We start from the raw sequence: 14093 nt of genomic DNA, 5'->3' as shown, positions 1-14093 counted from the left end.
TAGAAGAATCCAGCCTCCCCAATGCAATTTGTACTGAGGAAAGAACAGCATCCACCGATATAAATGGAGGCTTCCCTCCTGATGCAAAGAGAACTTTGGAGGAGGAGATTTTTGGTGGGACCACAGAAGGTTTTAACCCCCCCCCCAAACCAAGGTAACAATTCTGCAAGCCCCATGGATTCTATTTAATTAGAATATTCACTTCTTCATCAGGCATAATTTGAAAGATGACACCATCTGAAATACAAATGAGAGTTTGACCTTTCAGGACGAGCTGGTCAGTGTTAGGGACTAGATAACCATTAGGAAGCAACGGGGCGTTTTGCTTGCCCTTTCAGAGTGGCAAAGAGGCTCTGTTAAGCACCTGGTAGCATCTAGCATACAAAACAGCATCTTCTTTCCACACCTATCAATCAGTTCTGAGGACAAGACAGGAAAAGAAAACCAAACATATACTGCCTAGCACAGTGGAGAAACGTGCTCGCAGACAGAAGTGTAAAGGTTAGGCAAATGGATCCCCATGGGTGTGAGTACAACAGAAGACATTTCACTCCACAAATACGGCTTTGCTTTCCATAAGGCAGGGGTGTCAAACTCAAATTCATCGGGGGCCACATCAGCAGTTTGGTCACCCTCAAAGGGCCGGTTGTATCTGTAGGACTATGTGTCCACTCTTTATTATCATAAATTATTGTCACTGCATTCAATTATTACTGGTTTTTGTAATAATGTAAGTAATAACTAGCTCTGAAAGCAGAAACATAGTCAGAATAATGGCAAGTAGATATTCAAATGTACAATTATTGTACAATTTATTGAAAAATGATTTTTGGTAACAGACATCAAAGCAGGGGGGAGGAGACGGTAAAACAGAAGGGGCAAAGATCGGACCTACAAACAGAAGGGGGAAAGATCGGAGCGTAGCTGTCAGCCAGCATACTAAACCTCCGGAGAGGGAGAGGCGCAGGGAGAGAGAGGAGGAGAGGGAGTCTGAAACGCGCACACTTTGACCAAACTCTTAAAACCACGGCCCAAGTCTGAGATTTGCACACATACCCCTCCCTCCCCCCGTGCTAACGCTTCAAAGCACCTTTTTAAAGGGCTCTTGCAGTCCTTCCTGTCCTCCTTCTGAGAAGCCCCCCCCCACGCGCTCCTTTTGGAGTACTAGCCGAAAAGCTGCTGTGGCGCAACCAATTTGACATGACGCTTTTGTTTTCACCTCTCCCGTTTGCTAGACTGGTTGTGGCGCGAGGGTGGAGGTGGGGGGAGAGAGAGAAAGAGAGCGAGAGAGGAGAGCAAAGACCTGACATCAAGGAGGATGCTTCACTGCGAATCCTAATAATATCCTGCTCCGCGAGCAGGACTCCTTGTTCGGGAGAAGGCTGGCAAGCGGGGAGGCTGCAGCATCGGGGACGAGGGAACGTTGCTAGATTGACCCCGCCACACTTTTTTGGTGGGGGGGAAGAGTACTGGTGGCGGTGGGAAGAAACTCGCAGCCCCTCCCTGGCTTAGAGGAACACAACTTTAGGAACACAACCTAAAGAGCCGTTGCCACCCCACTCCACCCAAAACGGGGGGGGGGGGGCGTGCACACACATTTTTTCCCTCAAAAAAAAATCTGAATCTTTCTAAAAACACACACACGAGAGGCAGCTGCACACTCCATCCATCCAGAGAGAGGGAGCCACCCCCACACCCAGGGGGAGGGAGAACGCGAGAAGCAGTGCAAGCCTCTGAGAGAACGCGAGACCTCGCGCAGCTGCTGCTCCTGCCTCAGCTTTGGCAGCGGTGGCGGCGGCTGCTGCTGTTCGGTTGGCGAGCTCTGCGGGCTCCAGCGCCTTCCCTGCCGAGGGGAATCCCCACAAGCTCGGCAGGGCATGAGGCTGGGAGCGCGGCGCCTGACCGCCTGCCCAGCTCACGACTTCCCCTCCGCCTGGACCCTGGGCGGCTCTGGCCCTTTTGCACTCTGTTGAGCTCCTCTTCTGATTTCCGGAGGAGCGGCCGCGGGTGCCTCGGCTTGCCATTGGCTGCCCAGCGCCTGATGTCGGGGCTGTGGGGAGGCGGCGCGGGCTCGGGCCGCCAGAGGATCGCTCCCAAACATGCTGAGCTGAAAGCCCCGGAGCAAGTGGTGGGCGCCGCTCTCGCCCTCTTGCCCACGGCTGCGCGCTCCGCCGGGGTCCTGGCCATAGTGGATGCGCCGGCCCTGCTTCTAGAGGGCGGGCCACATGACAAGGTCTGGCGGGCCGGATTTGGCCCCCGGGCCTTGTGTTTGACACCCATGCCATAAGGCGTCTGCCCTTTTAATCCTCCTGGCATCTATTCTATTTCTATGAGTTGAGTTAACAATTATTTATTCTCTATTCTAGCATGAGGATTTCCGAAAGGTGTGAGCAAATGATTAATTATGGATCAATTCATAATGACCAACCCTTTGATACTCTCCTTTGGAGCCTATGAACAAAGCAAAGATGATGAAGAACAGCACTGCAATAACAATGATATAATCATCATAATCAACAACAATGGGAACCTAATTAATCTTGCACATTCAAACTTGTTTTTTCAGACTCTGTTGTGACCTACCATGGCTTGCTGTACGAATGAACCCTACAGTAGCTGATTTCTGACCCAGCCGAAAAGTTTGCAGAAGCTCCTTTGTTTTGTCTTAAAGCAGCCCTTGCTAACCCAGTGCCCTCCAGACCTTTTGGACTATGTTCAGCCCCAGCAATGCCATGCTGTGGAGATGGAGGTTTGGACAATCACAATTTTGGATTAAATGACCTTGGTTGATTATTACTTCAAACAAGGTTCTTGCTTTAAACATCTGAAGAAAGAGGCGATGCAGTTTTGTCCTACAATAAAACATGCTATGTTTAGTCCAATATATAATGCACACTGCTGTTATGTTTAACACGTAGTAAGTTAACAAAACACAGACAGGAGAAAGGACGCCTATGGTTTGTTGTTGGAAAAACTATATGTTTCTGCCTCCAGATGCTTACATTTCTGCAAAAGTCCTATTCATTTGTCTGCATAGTAGGGATGGCAGCGGCATGCACACAATGTTGCAATGAATGTGGTCTGTTCAGACCATCACATGTCAAGCATGAAAATTTGAAGGTTTTAAGGTTGTTTGATTGAATGCATTTAGAAGTGTCCCTTCAATTGGAAGCCTTGCCATATCTCTCCTGAAGAGGAAGCCCCACCTGCAGTTACTATGCAGGCAAATCTTCAGTGTATCCCTCCATCACCATTTTAAGCTCTGGAACCTGAATTTGGACTAAAGCTAAGTGGCAACCAAAGTTAGGACCATTCCTGCAGCCAGTTCCTTATGCACAAATGTAACTTAAAAAAAGGAGGAACACAGACTGACTCTTGTTGTCAAATAAATATCCAGTTGATAGAACTTAATATCAGCTAAAGCAACAGAAGAATGGTTCCCTTAACTAGGGAAAATTGGTGAATTTGGAGGAAACCAGAGAACCGCAGCAATGAAAACCAGGGAAAGGGTTTGGCTAAAGCAGACATAGACTGTATCTTCAATGATGAATGATTCTGCACTTGCTGTTTTTCTATGTTTCCCACACTGCATACTTCAGATTGTCAAATTTCCTAAGTCCAAAGATCATATTCACAATGCATTTATTTATGGAAAACCCTGATACTGCTTTATTGTTTTCCCCAGTCCCATCCACCCTTCACAATGCTACCTTCCCTGCGGCCAGGGAAAATTGGAAAATATTGTTCACAATGCACAGTTGAATTGCATCTTACGTGGAGGTTAGGGTCCAAAGCCAGAGTATAAGGCGAAAATTGCATATAGCCTAAATTACCATAAATTACCTCTCCAGTCTGGCTGCAAGGTGCTGCCACTTGTCTGCAGAAATACTTCATTGCATTGAGCTTGATTCCTTTATATGCAATTTTTATGTATAATTTTGCATATAATTAGTTTTATTGGAAGAAACAATACCTATCCAATAATGGACGAGAAGCTTCGACGTAAGCAGATGCTTGATGGGTGAGGATGCCCCGTGTGGGCAAAGCTCTATCAGGTTGGAATTGTGAGATCTCATGTATAAATTCCTCCATCTATAACCACCATGAAAACACCTGATTTGGTCCCAATTTCTTGTTTTATTTTATTTTTTGCTTCCTTTAACTCCCCACTCCCATTCCTCCTCGTGTCCCATATCTGCCATTTTTATTCTGTGGGTCTAGTCTAGTAACTGCTAGTTTGGACCATGGGCATAAATTCTCAGCTGTGGAAAGTGAAAGTAATGGCAAAGTTTTGGGAGAAGATGAACTGCTGTGGAATAAAACAATGCTGCACATGACAAATACTGGGCAGAATGGAAAATGATCCAGCCTTACATCCCTAGCTGTAATCTTACACAAACTTAATTGTGAGTAAACCTCACTGAACTCAATGGGACTAAATACAGATAGGATTGTGCTGTTAATTGCCCTGCATAATACTCACAAAGCAGATTAAGTGAAAAAAATATAAGAACACCAAAACGAAACACAAAGCTTACCAATGACATAGGCAAGCAGCAAAGCCAGTGTGACTGTAATAGCTGTTGCACTCAAGGCAGTACACTTCCAGTTGCAGCATCTGTAAGGTTTGTTAAAAGAGAAAGCTGGTCTAGAAAAAGTACTTCTAGGAAGTGGCCTGGGAGGCGGCGAATAAACAGTATTGGAAGTTAAAGGGTAATTCTGACTGGCGGCACTGAAGATAGCTGACGAGCCAGATCCATGCTTAAATAGGAAATGCCTAGGGAAAGAAGACAGAGAAGCGTGTTGTAAAAGCAAAATTAGTGTCTGCACAAGAAAGAACATACCCTGAGGTTTAAATACCTTTTTCCTACATGAAATACATGTGCACTAGAGCAGCTTTCACCAGCTTGGTGCCTTCTACATGTTGTTGAACTACAACTCCCATCAGCTCCAGTTAGCATGACCAATGGGCAGGGATGATGGGTATTGTAGTCCTACAATATATGAGGACACCAGATTGAAGAAGACTGCCCTAGAGTAGGTGCCATTATAAACAACACAAACCCATGCAGATTCAGAAGTAAGTCCTATTGTGTTCCTAGGTAAATACGTTTAGGATAGCAGTATAAAATGCTCCTTTTGGCCTCAGCATGCAGTTTTCAATAATCATAAGCTGGAATCCATGCAATGTTAGTGTTTCTTTTCCGGACTCTAATATGTCTATTTGATCACAACACAGCACATGCATGATCTCAAGCTGTGCAGGATTCATCATTGTAGGAATTTTGAAAAGGCAGTATCAGAGTTCATAAGATTCCTAGATATACACAAACAGAAGGGACAAAATGTCACAAAGACCTTTGATGATAAGAATCTAAAGAGTGTTGTTTATTCTGCCCATGCTAATATTTCCTCAATGATGTGTTTTAAAACATGAGAATGAATTTTCACAAAAAATAGATTTGAGGGCAAGTAGCATTTATGAAGCAGATGCCCCCAGACTTCCCAAGTATGAAAAGGGGCAAAACATTAAGTGTTCCAATTGCATATGAAATTTTGTTGTGTTTTCCTGCAAAGCTCTATTCAACACAGTTACAGCCTGATCCTAATCCTTTGGATAGTAAACAAACACATTCTCAGAGTGGGTTTGGACTTTTCACCAAAGTGTTGCCAGCTGCTAGCTTGGCATCTTCCACAGTTGGCTGCCAGGTCACTTGTTTGCAATGTCTTAAAGCCCTCTTAGAATGAAACATAGAGTCCGCCTCACATATGTTAAACTAATTTAATTTTAGACGCATGTATTTCACAATATATTGTAAGGAGTTACACAATGATCGCTATATATGTGTGTATGCATCTGTTTTTCTGACATATTACATGCACATACCGGTACACATCCTACACATGCACACATACACAGATACAGATAACAGGATAATGGAATCTTGAATGTCTAACCATGTGGAAATGCACTGATTGAAACAATTCATTCTTCCTTGGCCCAGGTAAAACTCTGCTGTGGGTAATTCTAGAAATGTGGAGGCAAATCCACATGAGGTGAAGCAGAGCCACAGAGCAATGTTCCCAACACTGGTGTCACTGCTGCTTACTTGGACAGGATAGCGGCAAGGCTGGGGCCATATGGCTGCATCAACAGGGGTGCTACCACATATCCGGCACCTATATTTGCACACAACCTTGCCACCCCCTGCTGTGATGTGGGTGCCTCAGAGGGTGCCCCTGTGGCTCCACCACCCATTATCCATGCTGCTACTGACAGCCATTTGCCACTACTCATTTGCCTAGATTTTGGAGCATGCCAGAATAACCTGATGCAATCAGTGTTTGTTTATAAAACATGTATACTATTAGTGCTGCCACCCCCCCCCCCCACTCCCCAACAATCCTGCCTTTGACTGAGGAATCCACAAATGCAGTAAACCAGACTGGCAATGGCAAATGTGTCTTTGGAGAATCTGGTGAATTGTTGTCCCAGAACAAGTCAAGAGATGGGACCTTTTCTCTGACCTTGTGCTGTGCACTAAAGGTATTAAGAAGCAGTAGGAAGTCTCAGGGCAGCATCACAATTGAAATCTGCTCCCCTCCAAGAGTGAGACCTCATCTTCAAATTTGTGCTGAGCTTCAGAGATGCTTGGAAGCAGCAAGAAGCTTCAGTGGTTCCAAGTAAAACAGAAGCTGAGCCTTAATGTGACCTCAAGTTAGACTCTGTCCCAAGACCTCTGTACATGAGATGTGGAGGGTTGTTGGAGAGCACAAAAAGGGTCTCTCAAAAGCATTGATAGAATTTATGGATTCATGCCAAGGAAGGAAATACTTGAAGCTTCTCCCAGCACTTTATTTCTCTGCTAGGAAAAGCTTCACATATGCAATCTAATTGTGTCATGCTGCACTTAAAAGTCAAGAGCAGTGGGAGAAAAAAAGTGTATAAAATTAAAAATATGTGTGTGTGCACATAAACACACACACACATTTTATATACAAATAATATAACAAATTAATGTTAGTATTTTTTAGCCCTATGCAATAGCTGTATATTATTTATGTTTATTGGCGTGTCCTTGGGATAATGGGAATAGCAATGGCAGGGGATCACACCCAAAAGCGCAACCTAGAGCATAATTTTTCCTTAGAATTTTAAAGGAGCAATAGTAAGAACCGTGATGGAGGATCTGCTTTGCATCCAAAAGGTCCCAGGTTCAATCTTTGGCACCTCCAGGTAAAGCTATGTGAGACTCCCGTCTGAAATCCAAGAGAGCCATTACCAGTCAGTGTAGACGAGGTGTGAGAAATCTCTGGCTCTCAGGATGCTGCTGAACCACAACTCCCCATAATCCCTGGTAATTGGCCATGCTTGCTGTGGCAGATGGGAACTGCAGTTCAAAAACATCTGGAGGGCCAAGGGTCCCCCCCCCTAGTTTATACTGGGCTAGACTGACTTGGCTTGGCACAAGGCTACTTAATAACTCTAGCCCTGGGTTTCTTATATCTGAAGAGACTAGCATGTTCAGTATGCTTAACAGTAATAATTATATTCTGCTAGAAGCATCTGACCTGATCTGTTCTGTTCTGTTGCTTAGCCAGAAGGAGTCTGTCCATAAACTGTTATTTACAACAGTCTTGCTGTTAAAGTTTTCTTCAGCTTATCTGTTTATGATTTAGTGAAGTTTGCCAAAGCATTTGCTTTCTGGATTTAGCCTGTTTATTCAGCTGCTTCGGCAACCAAAAACGTAAAAAAAAAAAAATCACTATACACATGTATATAATCATAAGAGACTTTATATTGCTATCTCCTGGGGCTAAGAGCATTAACCAAATTATATTACTATTTGATGAGCAGCAGATTAAAATGAAAAACTGTAACCAAAACATTTGAATATGCAATGGTACCCAAAGCTTCCAGGCATATTTGGGTGTATCTCCTGATTTGGACCACTCATTACACATTTAAATAACTACCGGTAACTAATAAAATAACTAATTTTAATAACTCAGTAATTGGCTAAAAACAAGGCAGTGAACGGACTGATTTTAGGCTGACTTGACAGCCCAAATGAGTTAATGTTGACAAAGTACAATGCACTTTCCAAGTAAGAAGGGTTGATCTTACACTTGATTCTGCATATATTTATCTTTCTTTCATGTGGTGCCAAATTTGACATGTGGTGATGATGTGCCTTTATTAATAAAGGAAATACTAAAAAGGGGGCAGTGTGTGATGCATTTGTTGGAGGTCAGCAACCTTTCTAGGCCCATGAGCATTTGGAGTCTTAAGTGAATCTTGTGAGTATCACCTGCTCTAGGCACTTCAGAAGAATAAACCTTGAAAGCCATAGAAAGCTGAAAGAAGAAGTGGGGAAGAGAGACACTTTTGCAGGTTCCTTCTTCAGCTCAATTTTTTTTGGGGGGGTGTATTTACCTACCTCATTGCCAAATGAGGTGGTGGTGGGAGGTTCAAAGGTTTCATGGGCATGAGACAATGGCCTCAAGGGTACCATTGCACCCTTAGGTGCCACACTGGTGACCAGTGATCTAGGTGCATCGGTGTTTGGTTGGAGACCATGAGTTCATACTAAACTGCAGGTGTTTAGATTTTTTGGGGGGGGGGTGAATGGTGTTAATATTGCAAAAGATTCATTTATCCATACTTTTATCAATTGGGCCATAGGGCCAGGAGAAGCTAAAGATATAGCTGGGGCAGGAAAAAACCTGACATTGCAGCAAATTTGTTTTCTGTTGCTCTTGAACATGGTAGCTAATCTGTGGGCCTCTAGGCCAGCCCCTTGCAGGAATCTCAGCTAAAGCATCCATGACAGATGACCATCCAACCTCTCCTTTAAAACTTCCAAAAGAGTCCATCACTTCTCAAGGGAGTCCATTCCACTGTCCAACATGCCAAGCCAAACCATGGGAGCTCACATGTTCATGCTAAGCACTGGGGCTTATGGAAGTTGGGAATCCAACAACATCAGGGGGGCACAAGTTCCTGAGTCATGTTTTTTTAGAATGTGGCACTAAGACAGTGGCTGTAATTCATCATATCATCACATCTTACATTGGAGCTTCCCTTATTCCCTTATTACTCAGTGGAATAGGGGAAAGAACCATCATATAGCTTAGGGCCTCTGTAACAGTAAATGAGAAACATGTATTTGTAAGTTGCATTATTGTTCAATATTCCCAGATTGCACATCTAGATCTAGACCTCCTTGCTGGTTTTTCAGAGCCCTTAGACTTCCAAAATTGGTCTATGTGTACTGGGCACATACAATCCAGAATTCTAGCCTAGAATAATCTTGAATATAATTTGGGGTTCTTAACACAGTCCTATTGGTTTTTCCCTTTGTAAAAATAAATATCTAAGGCATACATAGATGTTGATGGAAAGATTTATGTTGGCTTCAGGGTTGGATAAATCGGGTCCTCCCTGCAAGAGAGGGCACGCGTTGCGGTGGGCCCAACAACCAGGACTAGATGTTGGGGTGCGGACAATTGGAGCAGCCACAACACGCTATTGGTGATCCATTTGCGGGGTGCAATTGGACTAAGGGCATGTCAGTCAAAGGAGGCAGATGGACCACCTATATAACCCCTGTCCGAGCCGTGGAGAGTGTCCTTCTCCGGCTTCGTGCATCGGAACACCCACCCACCACTCCCTATTTTTAGGGCTTGCACTTGACCTTGCTCTGCCATCATGTGTCACCTGTCTTTGGGACAGGGGCATGGCAGGAATTTCCCCCACTTGGCTGATTGGCTGTTGCCACTTGGGTTTCACCTGCCGCATAGCAATTCATCACAACTTGTAAGGCTGGCGGATAGGCTCTGGTTCATGCTGATAAGGGAGGAATGAGCCCTTACCACTCTATCCCTGGGTATTCCTCCTAAAGGAATCCATTGGACTACTGGTTGGTATTCCCCCAAGTGGGGTGTGCCCTCACCATAGTTCTGGGCACACATGGGAGAATCAGGACCTGGTGGTCGTCAGATACCCCGTCCCAGTTGTGAACCTGGCTGCTGACTCAAGGTACGTCCTGAGTCAGCGCTACTTTAGGTAGCTTTGGAACCAGAGCCTATGCAACCACTCACTTGATTTGTAATCAATAAAGTTGTGGCCTAAATTCTGCCAAAAACCAAACCAAAAATATGAGTCATGTCTGAATTTATTTCTAGGCCTAGGTTACAGGGACTCCACACACAAAGAAAATTCTTAAGCATTGTGGCTCATTTACCTAAAATTTCCATCCCTACTATTCAGGAATGGATGGGAGTGTCAACTTCAGTTTGTCATTTTTCCAGTGTTCACTTCAATTTGTTGCATTTCCATATCAGTTTCAGATTATTATTAAAGTCCTCATGGAAATTCATCAGCATTTGAGTGCGTCTTTTTACAAGCAATTGTTTCTAATATAATGCATTTTTGTAAGTTAATCTTTACTAATACTGTATATGCATTTTTCCAGACCCTTTTGCCTATTATATGCATTTCTGTATATCTTTTGTCGTTGGAGAACTGCTTCACAAAATTTGATGAAGTGCAAATTTTGAAGGATAATTAAGGATATTTTTTACAAACAACTGTTTCTAATATAATGCATTTTTGTAGGTTAATCTTTACTAATATATGTATTTTGAAGGATAATTAAGCTTTGTTTGCATGTTGTTTCAAGAAGTGCAAATTATGTAGTTTCATTTTAAAATGCAAAGCAAACTTCTTTCCCCTCCCCTACAATAGTTGAAAGTTGTTTACAAAATCACACAAAGTAGTCAGTGAGACCATGTGGTGAACCTTATCCCCAAACATGTTGCTATCAAACTGTACATCTTTCCCTTCTGATTTGAATGCTCTTTCCTTTATCTTGTGGGCAGAAGTCCTAGGCCCTTTATGTATAAAGTAGCAAAAATGCTGTAGAGGGAAGGCTTTTGCAAAAAGAGGGTCTTACATTTCACTTGGCACGAGGGAAGAGACATGGTCCTCCTGATTTCTGGTGGAAGGCAATTCCACAGCCGAGGGCCAGCAAATCCCCCACTGACTTCTGTGGGATCAGGATCAGGACCACAATGTGGAATAAGGAAAAAGGATATAATAAATTCTTGTTGGTCTTTTTTTCCCATTCACATTATTCTTTTTTTAATAAAAAATGCTTTAACAGTTTCTGGATAGAAAATGGCAAAACTGTTTAATTCCCTATTTTCCTTTTAAACAGAAAACCTATTGGATTGTTGAACATTAACATAAATGGCTTGACATGCACAACACAGATTACTTTCTGCGATGCACAGCTCAGAGAGATCATTAGAGTACAAAAAAGGCAACAAAATGATGAACTCAAATCTGTTATTAAGGCTATCACAATAAATAGCTTGCAATAATTATGTTGATTCATTGCTGAATGGTAGTTCAAACACAAAAAATAATAGTACTAAAATGACTTGAGAAAGCATGTTGATCTAGAATTAATTTTGATGGAAATCTGTTAAAATATAGATTGTCAATGTGCAATTAAGAAATTAAATATGTATTATTTCATATGTATTCTTTTTAAGGAACTCTAAGATGACTATGAAACTGCATCTCCCAATTACTGGAAATAACCTATTAGAGAGCTCCTGGTTTATTATAGTGCAGGTATTCTATTGTAAAGAAAATGTAAGCTATTCTCAAAATTTCTTAAATATATTGGTGTTGTAAGTTCTTCTGCTAGACCAGCCATGGGAAATGAAACACTTCCTCTTGTCCTGCTGCTTTCCCCCAGGGAAAACCACTCTAGCACTCAGTCAGAGCAAATGGCAAGAGGGGGGTTTCCCTGGGAAGGAGTGGGGCAAGGGGAAAACCGCTTGGACCTGTACCTAGAAAGCATGGGTCCAGCAAAAGAATGGCTCGGACCCATGCTTTCTAGGCACAGGACAAGTGGAAGTATAGACAAGCCCTTGGAGCCCACCCATGCCAGGCAAAGATGACAACAGAATCCAGAAAAGAGAAATAACATATTGTCACACATACAAACCTTTTAACAAAACATAATTGGCATAAAATCTCCGTTAGTATACCTGAAGGAGTGTCTCCACCCCCATCGTTCTGCCCAGACACTGAGGTCCAGTGCCGAGGGCCTTCTGGCGGTTCCCTCGTTGCAAGAAGCCAAGTTGCAGGGAACCAGGCAGAGGGCCTTCTCGGTAGTGGCACCCACCCTGTGGAACACCCTCCCATCAGATGTCAAAGAGAAAAACAACTACCAGACTTAGAAGACATCTGCCCTGTTTAGGGAAGCTTTTAATGTTTAATAGATTATCACATTTTAATGTTCTGTTGGAAGCTGCCCAGTGTGGCTGGGGAAACTCAGCCAGATGGGTGGGGTATAAATTATTATTATTATTATTATTATTATTAATTATTATTATTATCATCATCATTGTGGAACAAGTACCACATCAAAATATTGGTCTGTCTGGTTCAGTATTGTCCACATGGACCAGCAGCAACTTTCCAGGACTTTCAGACAAGGGATATTCCCACCCAACCTAGAGATTTCATGGATTAAACCTGGGGTCTTCTGCATTCAAAGCAGAGGCTCTACCACTGAGCTAAAGCCCTTCCCACAGATATCTGCCAACAAAATCTCATGCAACTGATTAATTTCTAACTGCAGCCTAAAACATAGAACTAATCTGGTCCCATTGGTTCTCATGAATGTGCCTTTCTGACTAAACAGAAATTCTGAAATCTACACATATGGCGACAAGCCTGTGGTTTAATAGCACAGTGATATGGTGCTTCCATTTTTATTCCCTTTAAGCCTGATAACAGCCCTGTTTACTTGGAAGTTAATGACTTTGCTTCTAGACATGCCTTTGTGCTGGATTACAACAAGGCCGGAAACACATCTAAAATCACCCAATGCATCTAAAAAATGTCAGGACACTTTTAATAACCTCCCACTCAAAAAAGAAAGGAAAAGTGGATTATGGATGCATAAGAAACACACAAAGTTACAAATGGACTCTTACATAGTATTGGCTGGCAGCATTAAAACAACGACAAAGATGCAGTGTGGTGTAGCGTTTAGAGTGTCAGACTATGTTCTTAGAGACAAGGGTTCAAATACCCACTCTTCCATGAAGCTCAGTGTGTATACACACAATGAGCAAAACCCGGAAGTGACCTGGAAACATCATAAGAACATCACTGAAACATCACTAAAAGGGTGGAACGGGGGCAGAATGGGGGCGGAGTGGAGCAGGGTGTTTGCACGTTTTTTCAATGGGTTTCAGTTATACAGTGGGACCTCGACTTATGAATTTAATCCGTTCTGAATGCACACTTGTAGGTCGAAAACTTCGCAAGTCGAATTTCCCATAGGAAAAGCGGTTTCCCATAGAAACGCATTCATGGGCGTAGGCAGGGGGCAGGAGGGGGCAACTGCCCCCCCCTAGAAGCAAAAAAATAAATGTATTTTACAGACCATAAAGGTAAAGGGTAAAGGGACCCCTGACCATTAGGTCCAGTCGTGACCGACTCTGGGGTTGCGCGCTCATCTCGCATTATTGGCCGAGGGAGCCGGTGTATAGCTTCCAGGTCATGTGGCCAGCATGACAAAGCCACTTCTGGCAAACCAGAGCAGCACATGGAAACGCCGTTTACCTTCCCGCTGTAGCGGTTCCTATTTATCTACTTGCATTTTGACGTGCTTTCGAACTGCTAGGTTGGCAGGAGCTGGGACCAAGCAACGGGAGCTCACACCGTCACAGGGATTCGAACCGCCGACCTTCTGATCAGCAAGCCCTAGGCTCTGTAGGCTCTGTAGTTTTAACCACAGCGCCACCTGGGTCCCTATTTTACAGACCATAACCAGCACTTTTCCCCTCCAAAAACTGAAGTGGAAAGGGCTTTGCTTTAGCAAGAGCAGCTAAGTCTCCCCTTGCTGGGGGGGGGGGGGACACAGCAGTAACAAAAACGCATCAAATAAATAAAGCAAAGTGGCTACCAGTAGTTAAGCAGTTAAGACAATGGAGCATATATCCCCAGGCAAGATTCGATAGCTGACCATTTCACCCTATTGTTCTTAAGTGGGAGTTGTTAA

General features: G+C 43.5%; 1 protein-coding gene across 3 annotated transcripts in view; it reads right to left on the bottom strand.

The window, feature by feature from the left end:
- Positions 1–14093, bottom strand: part of TENM1 (teneurin transmembrane protein 1) — a 375340-nt gene that overhangs the window by 174748 nt on the left and 186499 nt on the right. For all 3 annotated transcript variants that reach the window (XM_060270164.1, XM_060270166.1, XM_060270165.1), the window contains exons 5-6: positions 10959–11051; positions 4539–4777 (exon numbers count right to left, since the gene is read on the bottom strand). In XM_060270164.1, the coding sequence (XP_060126147.1) occupies positions 4539–4777; positions 10959–11051 (332 nt within the window). The remainder of the gene's footprint in view (positions 1–4538; positions 4778–10958; positions 11052–14093) is intronic.

The sequence above is a fragment of the Zootoca vivipara genome, chromosome Z (assembly GCF_963506605.1).
Source record: "Zootoca vivipara chromosome Z, rZooViv1.1, whole genome shotgun sequence".
Lineage (NCBI taxonomy): Eukaryota > Metazoa > Chordata > Lepidosauria > Squamata > Lacertidae > Zootoca > Zootoca vivipara.
This window is presented reverse-complemented; position numbering and strand designations above follow the sequence as displayed.